Source organism: Drosophila erecta, unplaced genomic scaffold (assembly GCF_003286155.1).
Source record: "Drosophila erecta strain 14021-0224.00,06,07 unplaced genomic scaffold, DereRS2 tig00000000-arrow-pilon, whole genome shotgun sequence".
Taxonomy (NCBI): Eukaryota; Metazoa; Arthropoda; class Insecta; order Diptera; family Drosophilidae; genus Drosophila; species Drosophila erecta.
In genome coordinates, this window is record NW_020825194.1 from 23,803,140 (window position 1) to 23,820,023 (window position 16,884).

At 43.6% G+C, this 16,884-nt stretch overlaps 1 protein-coding gene across 2 annotated transcripts; it reads right to left on the minus strand.

Moving 5' to 3' along the window:
- Positions 1-1,961: 1,961 nt before the first annotated feature.
- Positions 1,962-16,799, minus strand: LOC6553562 (filaggrin). 2 transcript variants are annotated; one of them, XM_001979306.3, is made up of 14 exons: positions 16,204-16,799; positions 15,060-15,150; positions 7,244-7,629; positions 7,064-7,143; positions 6,829-7,000; positions 6,386-6,726; positions 4,976-6,083; positions 4,071-4,913; positions 3,865-4,008; positions 3,623-3,803; positions 3,442-3,558; positions 3,247-3,370; positions 3,033-3,187; positions 1,962-2,967 (listed from the first exon to the last, which is right to left on the minus strand). In XM_001979306.3, the coding sequence occupies exons 1-14, from the start codon at positions 16,221-16,223 to the stop codon at positions 2,743-2,745; spliced, it is 3,987 nt and encodes a 1,328-aa protein (XP_001979342.1). In that variant the 5' UTR covers positions 16,224-16,799; the 3' UTR covers positions 1,962-2,742. The 2 variants fall into 2 exon arrangements, with proteins under 2 accessions (XP_001979342.1, XP_015009644.1); XM_015154158.2 differs by having other exon boundaries at positions 15,060-15,153; positions 16,204-16,317.
- Positions 16,800-16,884: the final 85 nt, after the last annotated feature.

Genomic DNA, 16,884 nt, shown 5'->3' on the forward strand with positions numbered 1-16,884 from the left:
GTTGGACACCCAATCGGCGATCGTCGTATAAATCACGGCCCTGCTCGCCCGCTTATTGTACTGCCAACCCACCAGCCCACCGAATCACCCAACCACCCAACCACCCGACCACCCTCCCAAAACGCCTCCCACTCGGCGGGTCGGTGCGTTTGATCGAGTAATTGTTAATCACCCCTTATCGGTATCGTTACCTGGTTTCGGCTCTCTGCTACTGTTTAGCTATTTTACTCTGTTGATTGTTGTTGTAAACAAATTAAAATTACCAATCTCTCGCTCACCCCCACCCTCGCATCCCAGCCCCCCCTCGTGAAAGACATCGCTTTGATTGAGTAATCGAGTTTGTGTTATGATTTCGGCCATGGTGCCGTCTCCCTCTGCTCTTTGGGAACAATATATGCGTCTGTGTACTTGGGTTGTGGATAGGTGTTTCGGGGTGTCTTATCAGTTGTACTCGGGCTCCTCGTAAAGCCTCCTAGATGATGGATTACTTCTGATTTCGGCTTGGGCTGGGTGATAAAATGGAAAACGCACAGCCATAAATGCGTCCCATTGTTGTTATTGTTGCTGATTCCACAACATTGCCCGATAGATACCCCTTTGATGTTGTTTTCAGGTCGCCCAAAATATCGGTACCCTCGAGATAAGTTTTGGGACTCGTCGAGTTTCGGGAGCACTGAAAATCTTCAGTTTCCGCTGGTGGAAAGGATGTCATGCTTTCATTTCGCACGATGAGCACAGAGTAATGTGTTTGAAAATTTTCATGTTTTGTGATGTGGGTAAATGGTGACTATTTTAAAATTGCTGAACTTCAATGGAAACTCTATGACTTTACTATTCAATGACTCAGTTTCATGTGATATTAGGAACCTTTTTCTCTTGATATGGTTCGCTGAAAAGTGATTTAATAAATTGCAAATAGAGTTATCGGGGGTTCTTCGCTGAAAAGGGTAGTAAACCACATCCACTCGATTGGTGATTAAGATTTTATGACACTCAAATTTAAAAAATAATGATAAGGAAGATACGTAAAATGTATATTAAGCTGTGCATCATATTTTAAAAATTATACGTGAAATATATACCCTTTTTTGAATAATAACCGATACACCCTATTAATTTTGTTAAAAATCCCTAGACTAAAAAGAGATTAAAACATTTAGAACACTAATTTATGCAAAGCCCGCTTTCCAAGATATGGGGAAAGGAACCCCATACTCCCGAGTGCACCTGTAATCCCCGGATATATCACTTCGACGCTTCATCATGAGCAGACACTTGTTCCCTCTGCTATCAGATAGTCAGTTGTGGGATCCCCGATAAAATCCCATCGATACAACATTTTGCACCCGAAAAAGTCAACTGACGGCCATTTTGTGACATATCACAAGGTGAGTATTCAAATTGATCAATATGAATGGTTCGAACAGCGTATTTGGGGGGCGAGTGGTCTAAGGCAAGCTCTCAATGGTAAGTAATGACCATTCAAAGAGTGCTTTGTTCTTTAAAAGAAAATTCAAACATCATAATGAATAGTGAATAATAAATAATGAATGGTGATAAAAATACAAGCCACGTTCTTTTGCACAGAAAGCCGTTTTTCGGTGGTATGCGATAAGTATATGCGACCAATTCGAGACATTGACGAGGTCTACTGGTCGATAAGGTGCCATGGCCTGGGGGGCTTATGGTCGTCAAGTGAGGCTAAATTATTAGCAATTATCAGAAGACAAACGGTTTGAAATGACTTCGAAATTGGGCATAAATAATTTGTGGCACGCATTAATAACAGCAAAGGAAGAACTGGATGAATTTGTAATCCCTCTATGGGCATGTGCTCCGACGACAAGTTTTCCCAACTCCGTTTTATATTTATAACTTTATTCGATCACCTCGAAAGTAGAAGGTTTCCATACATTTTTATATATTTTCACTTGACTTCTCCATGAAATGGCGATTGATTCGAACATTATCATATTTATTTATTTTCATTCTTTTATTTACGCAAATGAATAAATATTTTGTATATAGCACTACGTTGGCTGCAAGTAATTAATAAGCAGTTTCATCATTGACTTCTTATTGCATTTGATTTACTTATCTCTCTTTCAGCTCTCCTTCTTGATCCTTCTTTTCATATAGTGTACATCATAATATATATAGAGTTTAATTTAAGTTATCGTTAGCTTTATTTTAGAACTATTTATAGGCTTCGCAAGAAGTTCTTTAAGGTTTGCTTTGCTTCGCATTGTAGAGAGTTAGGAGTTTCTTTGAGTATTTACTTGCTTGCTTGCTTTGATTTAAATTCCATTTAAAGAAAAACAACAGTTAAAATGCAAAATAAATTAATTCAACTACAGTTTGAGACATAACTAGGCATGCACGCATTGAGTTTTCAGTTTTGGATTCATCTTTCAGTTATTTTTGGTTTGAAAAGCACTACGGGTTACAAGATCGTCGAGTATTTGGGGTTGTAGCCATTGTTCTGAACAAGCTTCCTAGTCATTACGAAATAAAATTAAATCCATAGACTTTTGGTCTTGGGAGCATTTAGTGAGAAAATTCGAGTAGCAAACGAGTTAAAGTTAAAGTAGGAGTTAAGATTAATCTGCATCATCCTTTGTATAAATACAAATCGAGTTAAAGTTAGATTTGGTAGGTAGTAAGTTAGGATAGGTTCATAACGTTTGCATATTGGTAGGTTGGTAGGTAGGTCGTTCGCCTTATTTATTGGCCAACAGCCCATTAGACCAGATTGGCCACGTGCGTCGTGTCCATGTGCTGAATTAAGGTGCGCATGAAGGACATCTCTTTTCGAGCGTTCTCCAGAATCACTTTGGGATCCTCCGATGTGCAGCGCAGACAGTTGGGCGCAAACACCATGGCCAGATTCGAGGAGTCCATCTTGGTGCAACTGACCACCTCGGGTATGGCAAACTGTTGCAGGAAGTGTATTAGATACGTTAGAACCTGAAAGCAAAGATATTTCTTAAATTGATAGCCCCACAATTTTCTTGAATAACCGTATATCTTACCAGCTGATTTATTTCGGGCAACTTATTAACTATTTCTTTGGCTTTGTCGGGATCCTCGGTGTTTACGCAATCTTCATAGTAGGCATCCGGTATAAGTGGATCGTACAGTTCTCGGTACCACAGCTTCAGCAGACTGGCTGGCGTATGTGCATCAACTAAGAAATGGGATTTCAGTAGTTCAGTATTGCCTATAAATCAGTAGTAAATCTCTTACCCAATGTGTTTTTGTAATCAGGAACATCCCACCGATCCAGACGGTTCTTCATGCAACCTACTTCATCCACATCCGCGGAGACTCGAAAGATTCCTTCGGTCTGCTTTCCATTTAGCAGGAGCACCTTAATGAAAGAAAAATATTTTTTAAGATAAGGGTTTAACGCGAATTTAAGCTAGGCAACCAATGACGTACATGCTCTGACAGTGTGGTCTGTATCCAGGGCAGCTTACGGAAAGGAAATTTATCTTTTTGGAGATCCATCACTTCAGAAAGCGTGTTACCAAACATGCTGTTCCTTAAGATTTGTTGCTAAAAGTTGAGAACCGAGTAAATATTGCAATTTTTTCTAAAATTTTCTTGTTTGATAAGTTACCCGTGCTTGCTCCACCTCGTCTACAGTTGGTTTTTTGGCCATTCGGCGTCCACTGCTACCTATGCGATCCAAGCGGCGACAGCACACAGTTGCGTAGTGCGAGATTTGCACATGAATGGGCCACTTGCTAACCTCCATGAAACACGTGGCAAACGATGGATCGCGGTGCCGATTGACATAACTGCAATATAAAACATAAAATTAAAAGAGTTACATTTGGATTCACAAATTAAATTACTTACTTGAGCAGCGTCGGTTGAAACGTGGGCGAAGGGGGTACGTAAGACAGACAGATGGCCATCAATTCCCACCCGCGGATGAGCGAGTCTCTCTTGGGATTCTCTGTCGTTTGCCGACACAACTGGACATATAGCTCGTCTCTTAATCTGTGAATAAACAAAATTATAAATACATTTATGATTCGATATTTTTAAGTTAATCAACTTACTGTTGCTGTGGTAGGGATGCACTGATTATTTCTATGGCCACTGAATTTAAAGTCATGCCTATTCGCGCCTTGCGATCCGCCATGTATATCTGCACCAGTTTAAACAGTTCAATTGCCGTTTTCTTGTCCGCCTTGTCCCGAGACAAAGCCAACATGGGTCTGCTAATCGCTTCCGCCGTCCAACTAAGCATGTCGCGCACAGATGCTTTCTTCCGGAAGATTCCCTTCGAGTGCAAATTTAGATTGTCGGCAGCGAATTTCTCTATATCACATTCTTTCATGCAGGCCAACGTAGGTCCACCTAATCCTAAGCCACCCATTCCTGGCGCCCGTTCGCTGGGTGGAAAGATTTGCTGGATGGTGGGCTTTAGCGAGGGGGGAGCCATCTTGTGACCAGGTCGGGAAAGACTAGCTGGCGTCACAGTACCCACGATTGCCTGCTGTTGACCGACAACAGTACTGTGGCCAGTCTCTTCTTTGGATGATGCAGCTGGTCCCGATCCTTGGTGACCGGCACCAGCTAGGCGCGAAATCTGTCGGTTAGGGGAGGGCAGGGTCTGTGACTGCTTCTGCTTGGCGTCGCTCGGTTCCAGGTGCAGCTGCTGCTGGTGGGGCACTGACGGCGGTGGAACGTGATGACCATGACCATGCCCAGAGTAGGGCGGAGTATTGGAGTAAAGCTGCTGACCGTGATAGCCGCTTCCGGCTGAAGGACTGTGCGATACGGTGTCGTAGTATGAGATCTGGTAACGAGGCTTTGGCTTGGGGGCTGTGGCGGTTGGAGCCGAAGGTTCTGTCGCGTTGCCGCCAATTCCCTCCAACACAGCCTCCACGTTCTCGGAGCTAAGGTATACAATAGAAAAGTTAATAGGGCTCAAGAAGGAAAAAATTGAATCAATACTAACATATCCTCCCTTCCGGCGGGATCGTGTGGCGGATACATGTAGGCGTAGTAGGATACGCTGTCTCCCATATTGGCGTAGTCGTCGATCATGCCGTAGTTGTGCTCCAGATAACCACCATGCGTGTCCGATCCTCCATCCGAGTCCTCGTTGTCCGGTTCGTGTCCTGAGAGTGAGTGCTCCGACTGGCTGTCCGAGTGGAACGAGTCCGAATCTCCGCCATCGCCACAACGGTATTCATAGCGACCCGACAACTTCGCCTGCTCGATGATATAGTGTTTGAGAGGCAGCAGGTGGGGCATTTCCTGGTCCCAATTGGTGTACAAGGGTGAGGTATTCCCATTGTCGTACTCCACGTCGCTGTTGTCAGCCTGCTGATGATAGTGATGCTGCTTTGAGCGCCGCTTTTCACCGCCTGTTCCCCCCCTTCCATCGCCACTCCCTCCTCCCACGTGGTAGCCTCGTTTGTCCAGACTAGAACTGGCGCTATGTCGCAACGAGCTCTGTCCAGGATAATGATGCGACTGCGAACGGTTCGCCGAGGAATTATTGGACTTCGGGCGCTGGCGGGCAGAGTCGTTGGACCCGCGCGACGAGTGCGTCAACAGGCCTAGGTTCTCTGTTCCACCTCCTGGTGAGATAGGCCCCGGTTTTCCAAGTGAAATCCTTTCCAGGCTCAATAAATCTAGGCTGTGGCTCGGCTCCTGCAGGCGCGGTGAATGCTGCAGTTGAGGCACGGTACTGGTGGCACTCGTCTTAGCCTGCCTCGAACTCTTTGTCTGGGGACTGATCGGACTCTGCGGACTAGAGTCGCTCGAGTGCTTTTTATGGCTACTGCTGCCGCTGCCCGCCGTACTGGTGGCCGTGTTGCTGCCACTGGCCCCACCTCCACTCTTGGTCGCATTGGTGGTGTGACGGCGCCGAGAGAGTGGTGTGTTTTCCACTGACTTAAAGTACTTCTCGTGCATGGAGTCATCGCTGGCCGCTCCTCCATTCGCTGCTTCCGCGCTGCTCTTACGGTAGGATTTGCTGTGGTGGCCAGCGGCGGCGGGATTAATTGAAGAGGACATGAAACTGCCAGAGCGGGCCAGCGAAACTTTGTATTCGCGATCTAAAAGGGTTGAGCACGTTTAAAATAAAGATAAATCATATTGTAGTGCTATAAACTTCGTTTTGGCTGCATTTGAATCTACTACATAGCTTTATTATTTGAGCAATCCGTACTGGAGCATCGACTTTGAGCAAAACAGGTTAAATAAATTACAAAGTACTCAATTTGTATGGAAATTCATCATCCTTCTGCCAATGTTTTCTCATCTACCTTATTGGCACATTTTTCTAAATTCTTAACAGCTTATGCATGTATAATTCTTGCAACCAAACGAGGTTCACAGCATGGATATCTATTCGTACCGCCTCCGTAGGACTTGCCCGCTGGGGCTCCGGTGCCACCAGCTCCTCCACCACCGCGTTGTGCGTTTCTCTGCTGATGCTGCTGTTGTGCGTAGTTGTATTGTGCAGCGGGCGCCGCATCCGGCGACATCTTCTTCTTCTGCGACTGGGGCGTGTGAATGGAGTGCGTAGGTGAGGCAATATCCGAAGACTTGGACGAATAGCCCTGCAGGTGGTTGGGCAGCAGCTGATGATCGAAATACTTGTCCCCATAGCCACTGCCACCGGCGTAGGATGAGGATGTGGAGGTGCTGCCATGCGGTAAATTATGCGAACTGGTGCTCTCTTGCAGCATCTCGAAACTGAAAGGCAATCCGTAACCCAAGCACAAGCAGAGATGGAGATGGGGTACAGAAGCGATTTAAAGCCAATGAAGTGATGGATGCCAAACCTCAAGTACTTACGCTCCATTATCCTTGCCACCGCCACGCTGCTGCTTCTGCAGGGAGCCAAGGCGCAGGTTATCCGGATGTCCCGACCCCGGAACGCCGCTGTCATTGAAGCGCCTATAGCCATGCGCACTGGACAGACTAGAGTCGCTGGACTTGCCCGATTCCTTATACTGATTGCCGGAGTCTGGCCGGTTGAAAAGATGTTGATATGAGTCACCATGAAGCTGGGGTTGACCAGAGCACTCACCCTGCGAACGCCTGGAGGCGTAGCCCTGCGGATTCTGCTGCTGCATGTCCATCGAGCGGGATGAGTCACCAGTGCCAACGCTGCAAAGTGGTCCAACATGAAATGTAAACATTTGTGAGTGTAAACAATGTAGGAGCAGGCCTCAAATTTGGTTACTCAACTCAACGCAAGCCAACTCACCGAAAGCTTTGACGACCACGTGGACTAGAGATCACTTCGTTGCTGGTTAGCTTCTCCTCCGAGCTTGCCACCGTACCATTACTCCCGCTGATCCGCTGCTGGCCACGTCCTTTCTTGTTTGGCCCCGACATGGGTGAGGGTTGTTGTTGCTGCTGGGAAGAGTGCTGCACCTGCTGCTGTTTTTGGGGCGTGGTCTGCTCGCGACGCTCGCTGGGATCGGTGTTCTGCTTGAGCGTCTGCAGCTTCGCCAGCGGAATGATGTCGCACTTACTCGGCCGGTGCCACACGGTCTTCTGCGTGGCCGCATTGTAGTAGTAGAAACGCTGGGTATTCGTATCAAACAGTTCCCACCACTGCGATGAGTCGGTCCGCTTAATTGGCACATCCTGTAAAGCGAGAACGGAACGGGAATGAGTTTCGGACTAAGACCGGGAACGAGAACGGAACGCGGTACGCGTGGCAAAATTAGTTCGGATCATTGTCATCCGACGGGGAGTAGTCGTGTGTGTGGGATGGTGCAGTTCATATCGGATCGTTGGTCGTGGAATTTTCGATAGGAAGCGAGGAGGGGGCAACACGTGGGGCGTGAGATCAACGGGCGCTTATTAGATAAGCACTCATGAACATAAATATGCTGTGAGGTAAAGCCAAATCTAATCGATTCATAATTCCTAAATTGAAAATGTTTCTATTGGTTACTTTCTACGCTAAACGCTACTCTGTTTCCTTGTTTTTGAATTTAAAACCATTTAACCATTAATTTCTTGACTCTAATGTCAAGTTCTTATCACTGCAATCATATTATTACTGATATATTGGATTCGCTCAGTTCCATGAAACCGCCAAAGAGTTCAATCATATTGCACATATGGAGAGCATTACAATTTCTGCACGTTTCAACATCTGACACACATACGTAGTTTCATCAGAAGAGACACTGGACCCAATGACATTCAGCTCTAGTGCTGGCAATGATGAGTTCCATTCTGCTAAAGCTTGGGAGGCTCCATTGTTGCTGTTGCTGTTACATGGCGCTGGCTTTTATCCCTCCTCTTGAATTATCCAACAATTACACAAAAGCAGATCTATTTTGGTATCTCAGCTCGAGAGCTTTTCTTGGGGCTTAATCAGCAAACTCGAGCGCACAAAGAGTGCGAGTGGGTGTGCCTCTGTGTGTGTTTATAATCTCAATCTGAAGGGTTTTATCAGCCGAGTATATACAAATACAACAAGTGCTTGCCAAACAGGAATTCTCGATGGTTTCCCGACTGCAGTCGTTCACATGAGCCTTGTGCCGCATCAGTGATGGGTTAGGTATTTACCTTGAATTAAGTTTATGTACAAGATTTAAGATACAATGCATTAGTACGTACCTAGGTCTTAGGTCCTATATTGCACCCAATTTTTAATGTTTTATTGACTACTTTAACTGATTACATCTTTACATATGACAATCCCTTACTTTCCTGACAATCTCGGCAACAAATTGAATAGCTTGGAATCCTGTTTATAAAACATGATAATTCTTATCAATCATCTTGAGATATATGTTCAGTGACTTTACCAAGACTCTATATAGCTAATCATTACCCATTACATTTCGAATTACATTTTGGAAAATTGCAGCTTTTTAAAAGTAAAGTTTATTACTATTATTTATTATTGTAGTACACATCTCTGATTTTAGCCTCCCTTTAATATCTGGCCTTGATGGCGAGGCGCGTGTGCTTAATCCGCTCCATCTCGCTCACTCCGCACTCTCCATCTCTGTCCCACCCAGAAGTCAGGGTTATTTCTGCAAAATGCATGCAGTAAGAGCAGCAGCAGCAGCAGCGTTGACCTTGAACTTTTGCGCTGCAGATGCGTTCACTTCAGACTACTGGGAGACCCAGCTTCAGCTGCACTGGTCCGGGCCAGTTGGGCGGTGGGAGGTGTTTGGTCCCTGACCCACGCCCTCTTTTAATACAGCTGCCTGCTGGCGTTCTGCTTCTCTGTATTTTGTGGTTGCAACTGGCCACAGATAGCAACAATAACAATGTCAGCCCCGCCCACCGATCCACTCCCACCGCCCATTGCCCATCGCACCCCGCTGCAAGTGGAAAGCTTTCGGCTTGGCTGCTTTTCATTTCTGGTTTTCATTTCCATTTCGAAGCGGCGCCCCAATTGCGTTGCATGTTGCATAATTTGTGGGCGCGACCAGACGACGATTGGGAGGGGGATGGGCTGGTAGCAAGGCCACTCAGTGGAGATGGGCCACTCAGATGGCACGTCGCCTCGTTACGCTTTTCGCATTGTTAGTTTTCCAACTGCCAGTCAGTAAGCTAGTCAGGCGACATTTAGTCATTCAGTCAGTCATCCAGATAGTCCTCCCTTTACGCCTCCGATGATCCGATTCCCCGCTGCCACCATTTAAATGCGAGATGAACTATAATAAGAAACATCAAGCGACTCGACCTCATTTTTGGCCTGCTACAAAATTCTTACCTAACTTTTCATAATTGTGGAATATGAACAACAATGCCCTACATCTTAATCATTACATTACATTAAACGGTCAGCTGGAATTTGCGTTGTGTTCGTTAGAAGTTGGTGTGTAACCAAGCACTCGTATTAAAACATTTAAACAGTGCCTCTCACATTGTCATTTGTTATCATTTCATTTGCAGTATACAAGAACCTTATTTAATTAAATTTATTAGAAAACCTAGGCGCTACTTTGAATTGCTGACTAAATATTCCCGTTCAATTGATTAGCTTTTTTTAATATTTCCTTGTACATTAATAATATATGTACATACAACTTTGATTTCCTTTTAAACTGAGATGTCCAGTGCTTTTTTAAAAACAAAAGGCATCAGGCTTCGCCATATTGAAACAAAAATTCTCATTCCTTATAGATTAAAGTGTCGGAATGATTCGCCTCTGCGGGATGTACAATAAGAATGATTACTCATACGCACTGTGAGAGCAGAGATGAAAGACCTATATGCGCAGCAAGATATACTAATAAATAAATTTGATTCTTACTACAACAATTGAGGAAGACCGTCGTACGAAACAATACTTTCTCAACAGACTTGGCTAGTTATTAGATTGATATGATTTAAGTGCGATCCCACTAATTTCCTTAATTGAGCCCAGCGTTATATATAGATCCCCCAAGTAATGCATTGCGTTTCGTTATCTGTCATTCAATTTGCCAACCATGGAGTCGAGTACAGCATGTGGCATGTGCGTCTGGCGCTTATTGAAAAACCATTACAACTTTTAATCATCGGCAAGTGGGTCGATCGAGGCGAAAAATGAAGCGAGGCACGCACTAGATTTCTAATCGGTCGGAGTCTAGAGTTCCTCAGAACACAGAAGACTATGGCCGAGGTCAGTTTCGGACCCGTCCACTCTTCCTTTCATCTGTTCATCTGTGAATCATGCAGCGGAAAATCAAGCAAATGATATTAAATGAGTCGCAGACACACTGGGGTAAAAACAAACAGAAAGTCAACGCGGAGCTTTCCGCTGCCCCTGTGAAAAATTAGGTCATCGACAGAGCGAATTTTGAAGTCCAGCGTAGATCCCAAAATAGAACCTATGGAGGCGATAACATCGTCTCATGAAATGCGAATGGAATGGGCCGCCAAAATTCGAAAGCAATGAATAGAATTGAATTGCTGTTGAACTTAAGCAATATGTGTAGATCTGACTTCAATTTAAAGTTTGCTCACTTTTCCCCTCTCAGAGAAACAATCCCCAATAACTTTTTACAGACGAAAGCAATAACAATTAAATATCCGATTTATAGATTAAGGCAGTGCAGTTATCGTTGAGTTGGGCACATGTTTCACATTCCCGCCAGTGAATCGGAATGCAGATCGCGAAGAAGTCCAAATCAAAAATGTATTTATAGATTCGTGAGCAACAAAGAGCCTAGTCCTACGTTTATTTACGATATGGTGCTACTAAATAGCTTCACCATAGTTCAGCAACCCAAGAAATTCAGGGGGGAACTGGGATCGAAATTGATCATCAATCAACTGCACATATACTGACAAAAAAATGCGATTGATTCGCTTCTATGATGGATCTAATATAAAAGTTACTCCAGCATTTTCCCAAAAAAATATATTATTACTAAGCCAAATTAAGTACAAAAGGAACTCTCAAGATATTGAAGTTGCTTAGAATCAGACAATTCCGCCTTTAGGAGATTTTAATGTAAATTTCTCGCAAGAAGCTCCGCACGACGAAATTCATTAGCAATATTTATGCACATTTAATTGACTTCGTAATTGCTTTCAAATTGTGCCAAGCAAAGCGGAAGCAGTCTGTACTCAGCTGTGTGCCTGTGTGGATCCGAAAAGTACACTTTGGCCGCAGAGACAGGAAACCAAACTTGGCCCAAGAAGGCAATGGGCGATAGCCAACCGACGAGGTGGAAGACCGGGTGGCAAGGAATACCTCAAGTCTGGAATCATAGATAATGCATGACATGCATATTCAGCAAGTGAGCATATAAATATTGAATTCATTGAACAAAGTTACAAAGGTATATGAACTTCTTCTGATTTACAATACTTGATATTATATCGATACTGGCATTAGCATTCCTATTCAGAATACACAATTAATCCATAAATTTTTGGAGTAGCGATGCCAATTCTCACAAGAAATGAATTATACCAAAAGTATGGAGTTAGACTCCGAATGCTTTTTTGTTCTAATCTCAATACCAAAAAGCAAAGGCATTTTTACAAATCAAACCACTTCTTCAAGATCTTCTGCGATTGAGTGAAACTGTCTTGGGTCTAATATCCCCTAAGTAGAATGGGTACGCAGAGACCTCACTGACAATTGAAATATTTCTGCGATTGCGTAGCCCAAGAGCCTCCACTGAAGCGAAGAGGAAGGCCCAGATCGAGGTCTGACCGTTTTGTAGGAGGCGCCGCATTTGGTTGCGCTACCTCTTTCTGAAGGGGATTGGGATTGGGGTCGCGGGAGCAGTTTGAGCACTTGGTTGACGCCGGCGGACGCACGTGAACATCCAATGATTCTGGTGCGACTGTCTTGAGGTCTTGAGGCGGGTTTCGTAATGTGAAACATGAAACGAGCAATGGACGTGCAACTTGTGGGCAACTTTTCTTTTCTTTACTGTTTCTCCCTGCCAACCGGAAGTTTTACAAAGCCGAATGGGCAAAAAATGAGACAAAAAACAGTATGAAAAAGTTGACAAAGCGGCGAGAGACAGGGAGGTCGGTAATTTCGAGTTATAATAAAAAAAAAAAAAAAGAAAGGGGAGAAAAAAGTAGACGGTGTCCCAGCAATTGTGAATAAATTTCAAATCACGTACAATGAACGCAGCAGCGAGAGTTGTCGTTTTCTTTTTGTTGTTGCTGGTGACACCAAAGGCAGCCCGGCTAAAACAAAGCGCAGCAAGTTGGCCAACAAGCAGCAGCAAAAAAACGACAACAGAATGTTACTAATTTAAAGCGAGTTAGAAACGAGCGAGGGTGGAACAATGAGTGCGCAAAGGGTGCGCGGCACTGTGGTGCAGTCACCCCTTCTTTAATAATGCCATTTTCACGCCGCCCTGCATAAATTGTGCGGATTATATAGCGCAGTGAAAAGGATTCACTTCCTCATCGCCACGAGGGGAAGCAGCAACAATTGCAGTAGCTGCAATCAGATACTGAATCGGGGGCATGTCTTTGTAGCCCTTATCTAGTACTTCGGAAGGGGCAGAATGCAGTCGGAAGTGTCGACTTTACGCTGCCAAACTCACAATAGAGTCCCCAAATCGAAACTATGGTATGTTGATATAACAGGCTGAGAAGTGTTCGCAGGTAAGTTGTTTAAGTAGAAAAAGATTTCAAACTATAATGCATTTATACACTATACATTTAAATAAATTTTAAGTAAAATGTTTATACATATACAAAAAAACATAAGATAAGCAAATGTTTACAATTATAACGTTAGGGCTTATTCCAGCTATTTACGTGTATTTCAATTTGAGTAAAGGTAAATTAGTTCAGCAATAAAGTTATTTAGAAAGAAGTCCATTCATACTTTAAGCATATTATGGTCTACTTTATCTCCTCTCTCTTTCACCTTTTGCTCTTTATCCGAAAGCTGTGCTTGTGATGACGGAGAGGGGGTGTACTCAGAATGCGGATGACGTAGTCGATGAGTCAAACAGAGAGTGAGAGTGACAAAAGCCGAAATGAAATGCACATAAATAAGCATTCGAAGAGGCCAAAAGAAAGAGAGAGAGAGCCCGTTGACTTTGCTGCAATGCCTTTGGTGGTAAGAGAACGGGTAGGGGGAGAGCGGAAGAAGGGCCGCAGGACGAGCAATAAATCATGGCTTCCAAACGGACCTTACGCCCACTTACACAAAAAAAATTATTTGAAAGTTTTCTTTTTAGTTAAAACTGTTTAGTTTGGGTGTTTTTCGAAAATTATATGAAAAAATATTTCAAATATCAAATAATCAAATTTGATGAAATTTTTAAATTTAAATTATTTGAGTAAGCCAACACATGTTTTATTATAAGCCTTGGATAAAGTTTTATTTTTAGATGTTGCAACACCTTTAAAATAATTACCCGATATATACAAAATAATCATTCATTCAACGTATTCTAAAAATGCACATGTATTCATATAAATTTTCATATAAAGTTTTCATTTATTTTGTCCTAATATTGTTTTTCGTGTAGCTTCTCACATAAGCCTTTCCATTAAGGATGCAGGCCATGCACTCTTCTGCACACCAATACCTTCAGAAAACTCCTGGCCAAATGTGTGCAATCAGGAGCGAAACGAGGACATTGCAGGCCAAAAACAAAATCAGTGAAATTTTCACTACTGCCTTTGGGATGAGGTAAAAAGGGAAAGGCCAGGGGTATTGAAAGAAGGGTGGCCTGGTTTGTTCGTCTGGCCGATGTTTGCCTTTCGGCTTCGTCCTGCAGGCGAGACCAAAGTTATTAGTCCGCAACACCTTTTGGCTTTGCCGCATTAGCCAAACAGCATAAAAAATGCAAAAAAAATAAACCATGCATTTGAGCAAACAGACAGCTAATGGTTTTTCTTTCGAGCCCGTCTGAAAAGGAAAAGTTGTACCTTCAGATAGGAAAAATATTTGCACTGAGGCATGAAAGACTAAAATTTCCGCCTTTTACCCAGCTGTTATATCAGAACGGTTATGATGATGCGCGCATCATTCGACAGTTATTTTAATATAATTAACCTTGGTCACGCCACTTGGCGAAGTGGGTTACGAAAAATTTGCAAGCCAAACACAAGCAACAAAATTGCGCAATCAAGTGACCCCGAGTAGTAATTAAACAACCAGCCGCACCACAAGTTACTCATCTAATCAATGAAGTGAGCGTGGTCACTGAACCCCGTAAGCATTGAAACATCTTGTGCTGCGTAAGATAAGACATGGAAACTGTTGACTTCTCGTAACTATAAGTCGGTTTTACCGACGATTAATACTCAGATTCATGATGTTCGCCCTAATATGTACTTCTCTGAACAGCATAACGATGATATTATAAATATAGTGATGTAGATTCATACGGTTTGAAAAGTTGTTGACGTGGAACATATAATTAAAATTGAATATTCTTTATAGAGCTATAATGAATAATGCTAACCAATAACCTTGGCAGAATAAGTGAGACATTAACTCAACAATGTCTTCATATGATTTTGAGATATTGCTAAAGTCACTGATAGCCTCGATTGGGTACACGATTTTAGAGCAATTGTTTGCTGATACACATAAATATACAACTTTAGAGACTTGTACTTACTTCTGGTGGATCCCAAACACACTCGCCCGTGGTGAGATTGGCGTACATGTGCTCCTTGGTGCGAGGCTCGATGATTTCTACCCATTCTATTCTGCTGGTCCGGAGCAAACAAGAAGATGGGGATCCGGAGAAGGCAAGAAATACACATAAATAAGACATAAAATGCGATTGCTTCTATTTTCGAGCGGCCGAAAAATGTATCTTAGGAATGCCAGCCGCCAGTCAAGTTTTTCGAGACTCGAAACTTGGTGAAAAACGCCCTCAAAAGCGGCAGCAAAAATCAACAACGGCCAAATCTCCCAGCAAACAAATGTTTCATTCAATATCAGGGCATTCATTGAGGCAAATTAATAGGAGATACCAAAAAGTTGACCAAAATCGACATTGTGCGTAGCATCTATGTGCGTGTGTGTTTTGTGTGTGTGTGTGCCGGTTTTCCCCCATTCAATTGGTCTTTTCTCTATGCCGACAAACATATTTAGTCGAGCATTATCCGGTTTTTCCTTATTTGAAAATTGCAGTCCTGACACACTCACACTTACACTCGCTTGGCCAAGAATGGGAGTTCGGAGAGATTGGGTGAGGTGAGCGAAAGAGGGTGTAAGTGCTAGTAGTACTCTCTCTGGCTCTCTCCATTTGGCACATTTGGCGGACGACGCTTGTTGCCGCGCCTTGCCAGAAAATCGATTTTGCAGGCGCCTCGGGCCACAAAAAGAGCCAAAAAGTGCATAAATCAGGAATTTAATCAAGGTAAAGGAAAATGCACGCGACAAGAGAGAGTGAGAGAGAGACACGCAGGGAGGGAGAGTCACCACCCACACACGCATTCTCACGCACGCACACACTCTGGCAGGCAAATGCGGCTTCTTCCGAACACTCTTCCTTCTCCTCTCGCACCCATGTTCACGCCCACCATCTCCTTTTACCACCCACTCGCACTGCATGGAAATTTTCTGCAGTCAAGACAGCGATTTATTTAACAAAAGCATCTGCAGTTGGTCATTGTCGTTGCTGCTCTTGCTTTCCTAATAAATTGTATACACAATTTCGACATTCGCGTTGTCTGGAGATTGCCGTATTTGTTGTTGTATTTCTTTGCTGCCGCTGATGGTAGTGTTGTAGTTTGTAGTGTAACGGCACACACCTTTCACAACTTGAACTCATTTTTTTCTCTGCTTTATTAGGGGGCTGCTGCTGGTTGTTGTTGCTGCTGGCGGGCTTCTCTAGCTTGTTGTTTTTGCTGCCTCCTTTTGCTATTTCTACTGCTGCTGCTGCTGCTTCTTGCTCCTTTTCTTGCACACACACACACACGCGCAAGCACGCACACACCCCGAACGCACTTTATATATATAAATATATATATTATTTTCTTTCACTTATTTTCGTTTCAAGTGCGATAGCGAGTATGCAATTTCCTTCTCAATTGATTTTTTCTACACACTCGCACTTCTTTTCACATGCGTGCACTTTATGTTGCTATTGCTGCTGCTGCTACTGTTGTTGTTGTTGTTCTGGATGCCGCTGCAGTGCAACTGTTAACACTTTCACATTTATGACATAATTCACTGGCCATATTTTTGCTTGGCTCTCCGTTTGTGCAACTGCATGTTCAAAGCGCTTTTTTTAATATTTATGCTGCAGTGCGTACAAATTCGAACGCGAGACGATTCGCTTTTCGCTGCATCTATGCGCTGAAGATGTGCCAAAGTCGATAGGCTCTTCGATAGTGGAAAGGTTCGGTGCCGGCACTATCGATTGCGCATACTACCCGATATTATCGGATAAAGTAACACTTATCGATATTATACTCTATTTGTGGTATATG

Bases quoted from the DNA above. Each gene is read 5' to 3' on its own strand.
- LOC6553562 (XM_015154158.2), bottom strand. From the start codon at position 16,223: ATGAGTTCAAGTTGTGAAAG. The intron at 7,001-7,063 runs GTGAGTGCTCTG...TCAACCGGCCAG, and splicing joins CGCCTCCAGGCGTTCGCAGG to ACTCCGGCAATCAGTATAAG. The intron at 3,804-3,864 runs GTAAGTAATTTA...TTTATATTGCAG, and splicing joins TTTCAACCGACGCTGCTCAA to TTATGTCAATCGGCACCGCG.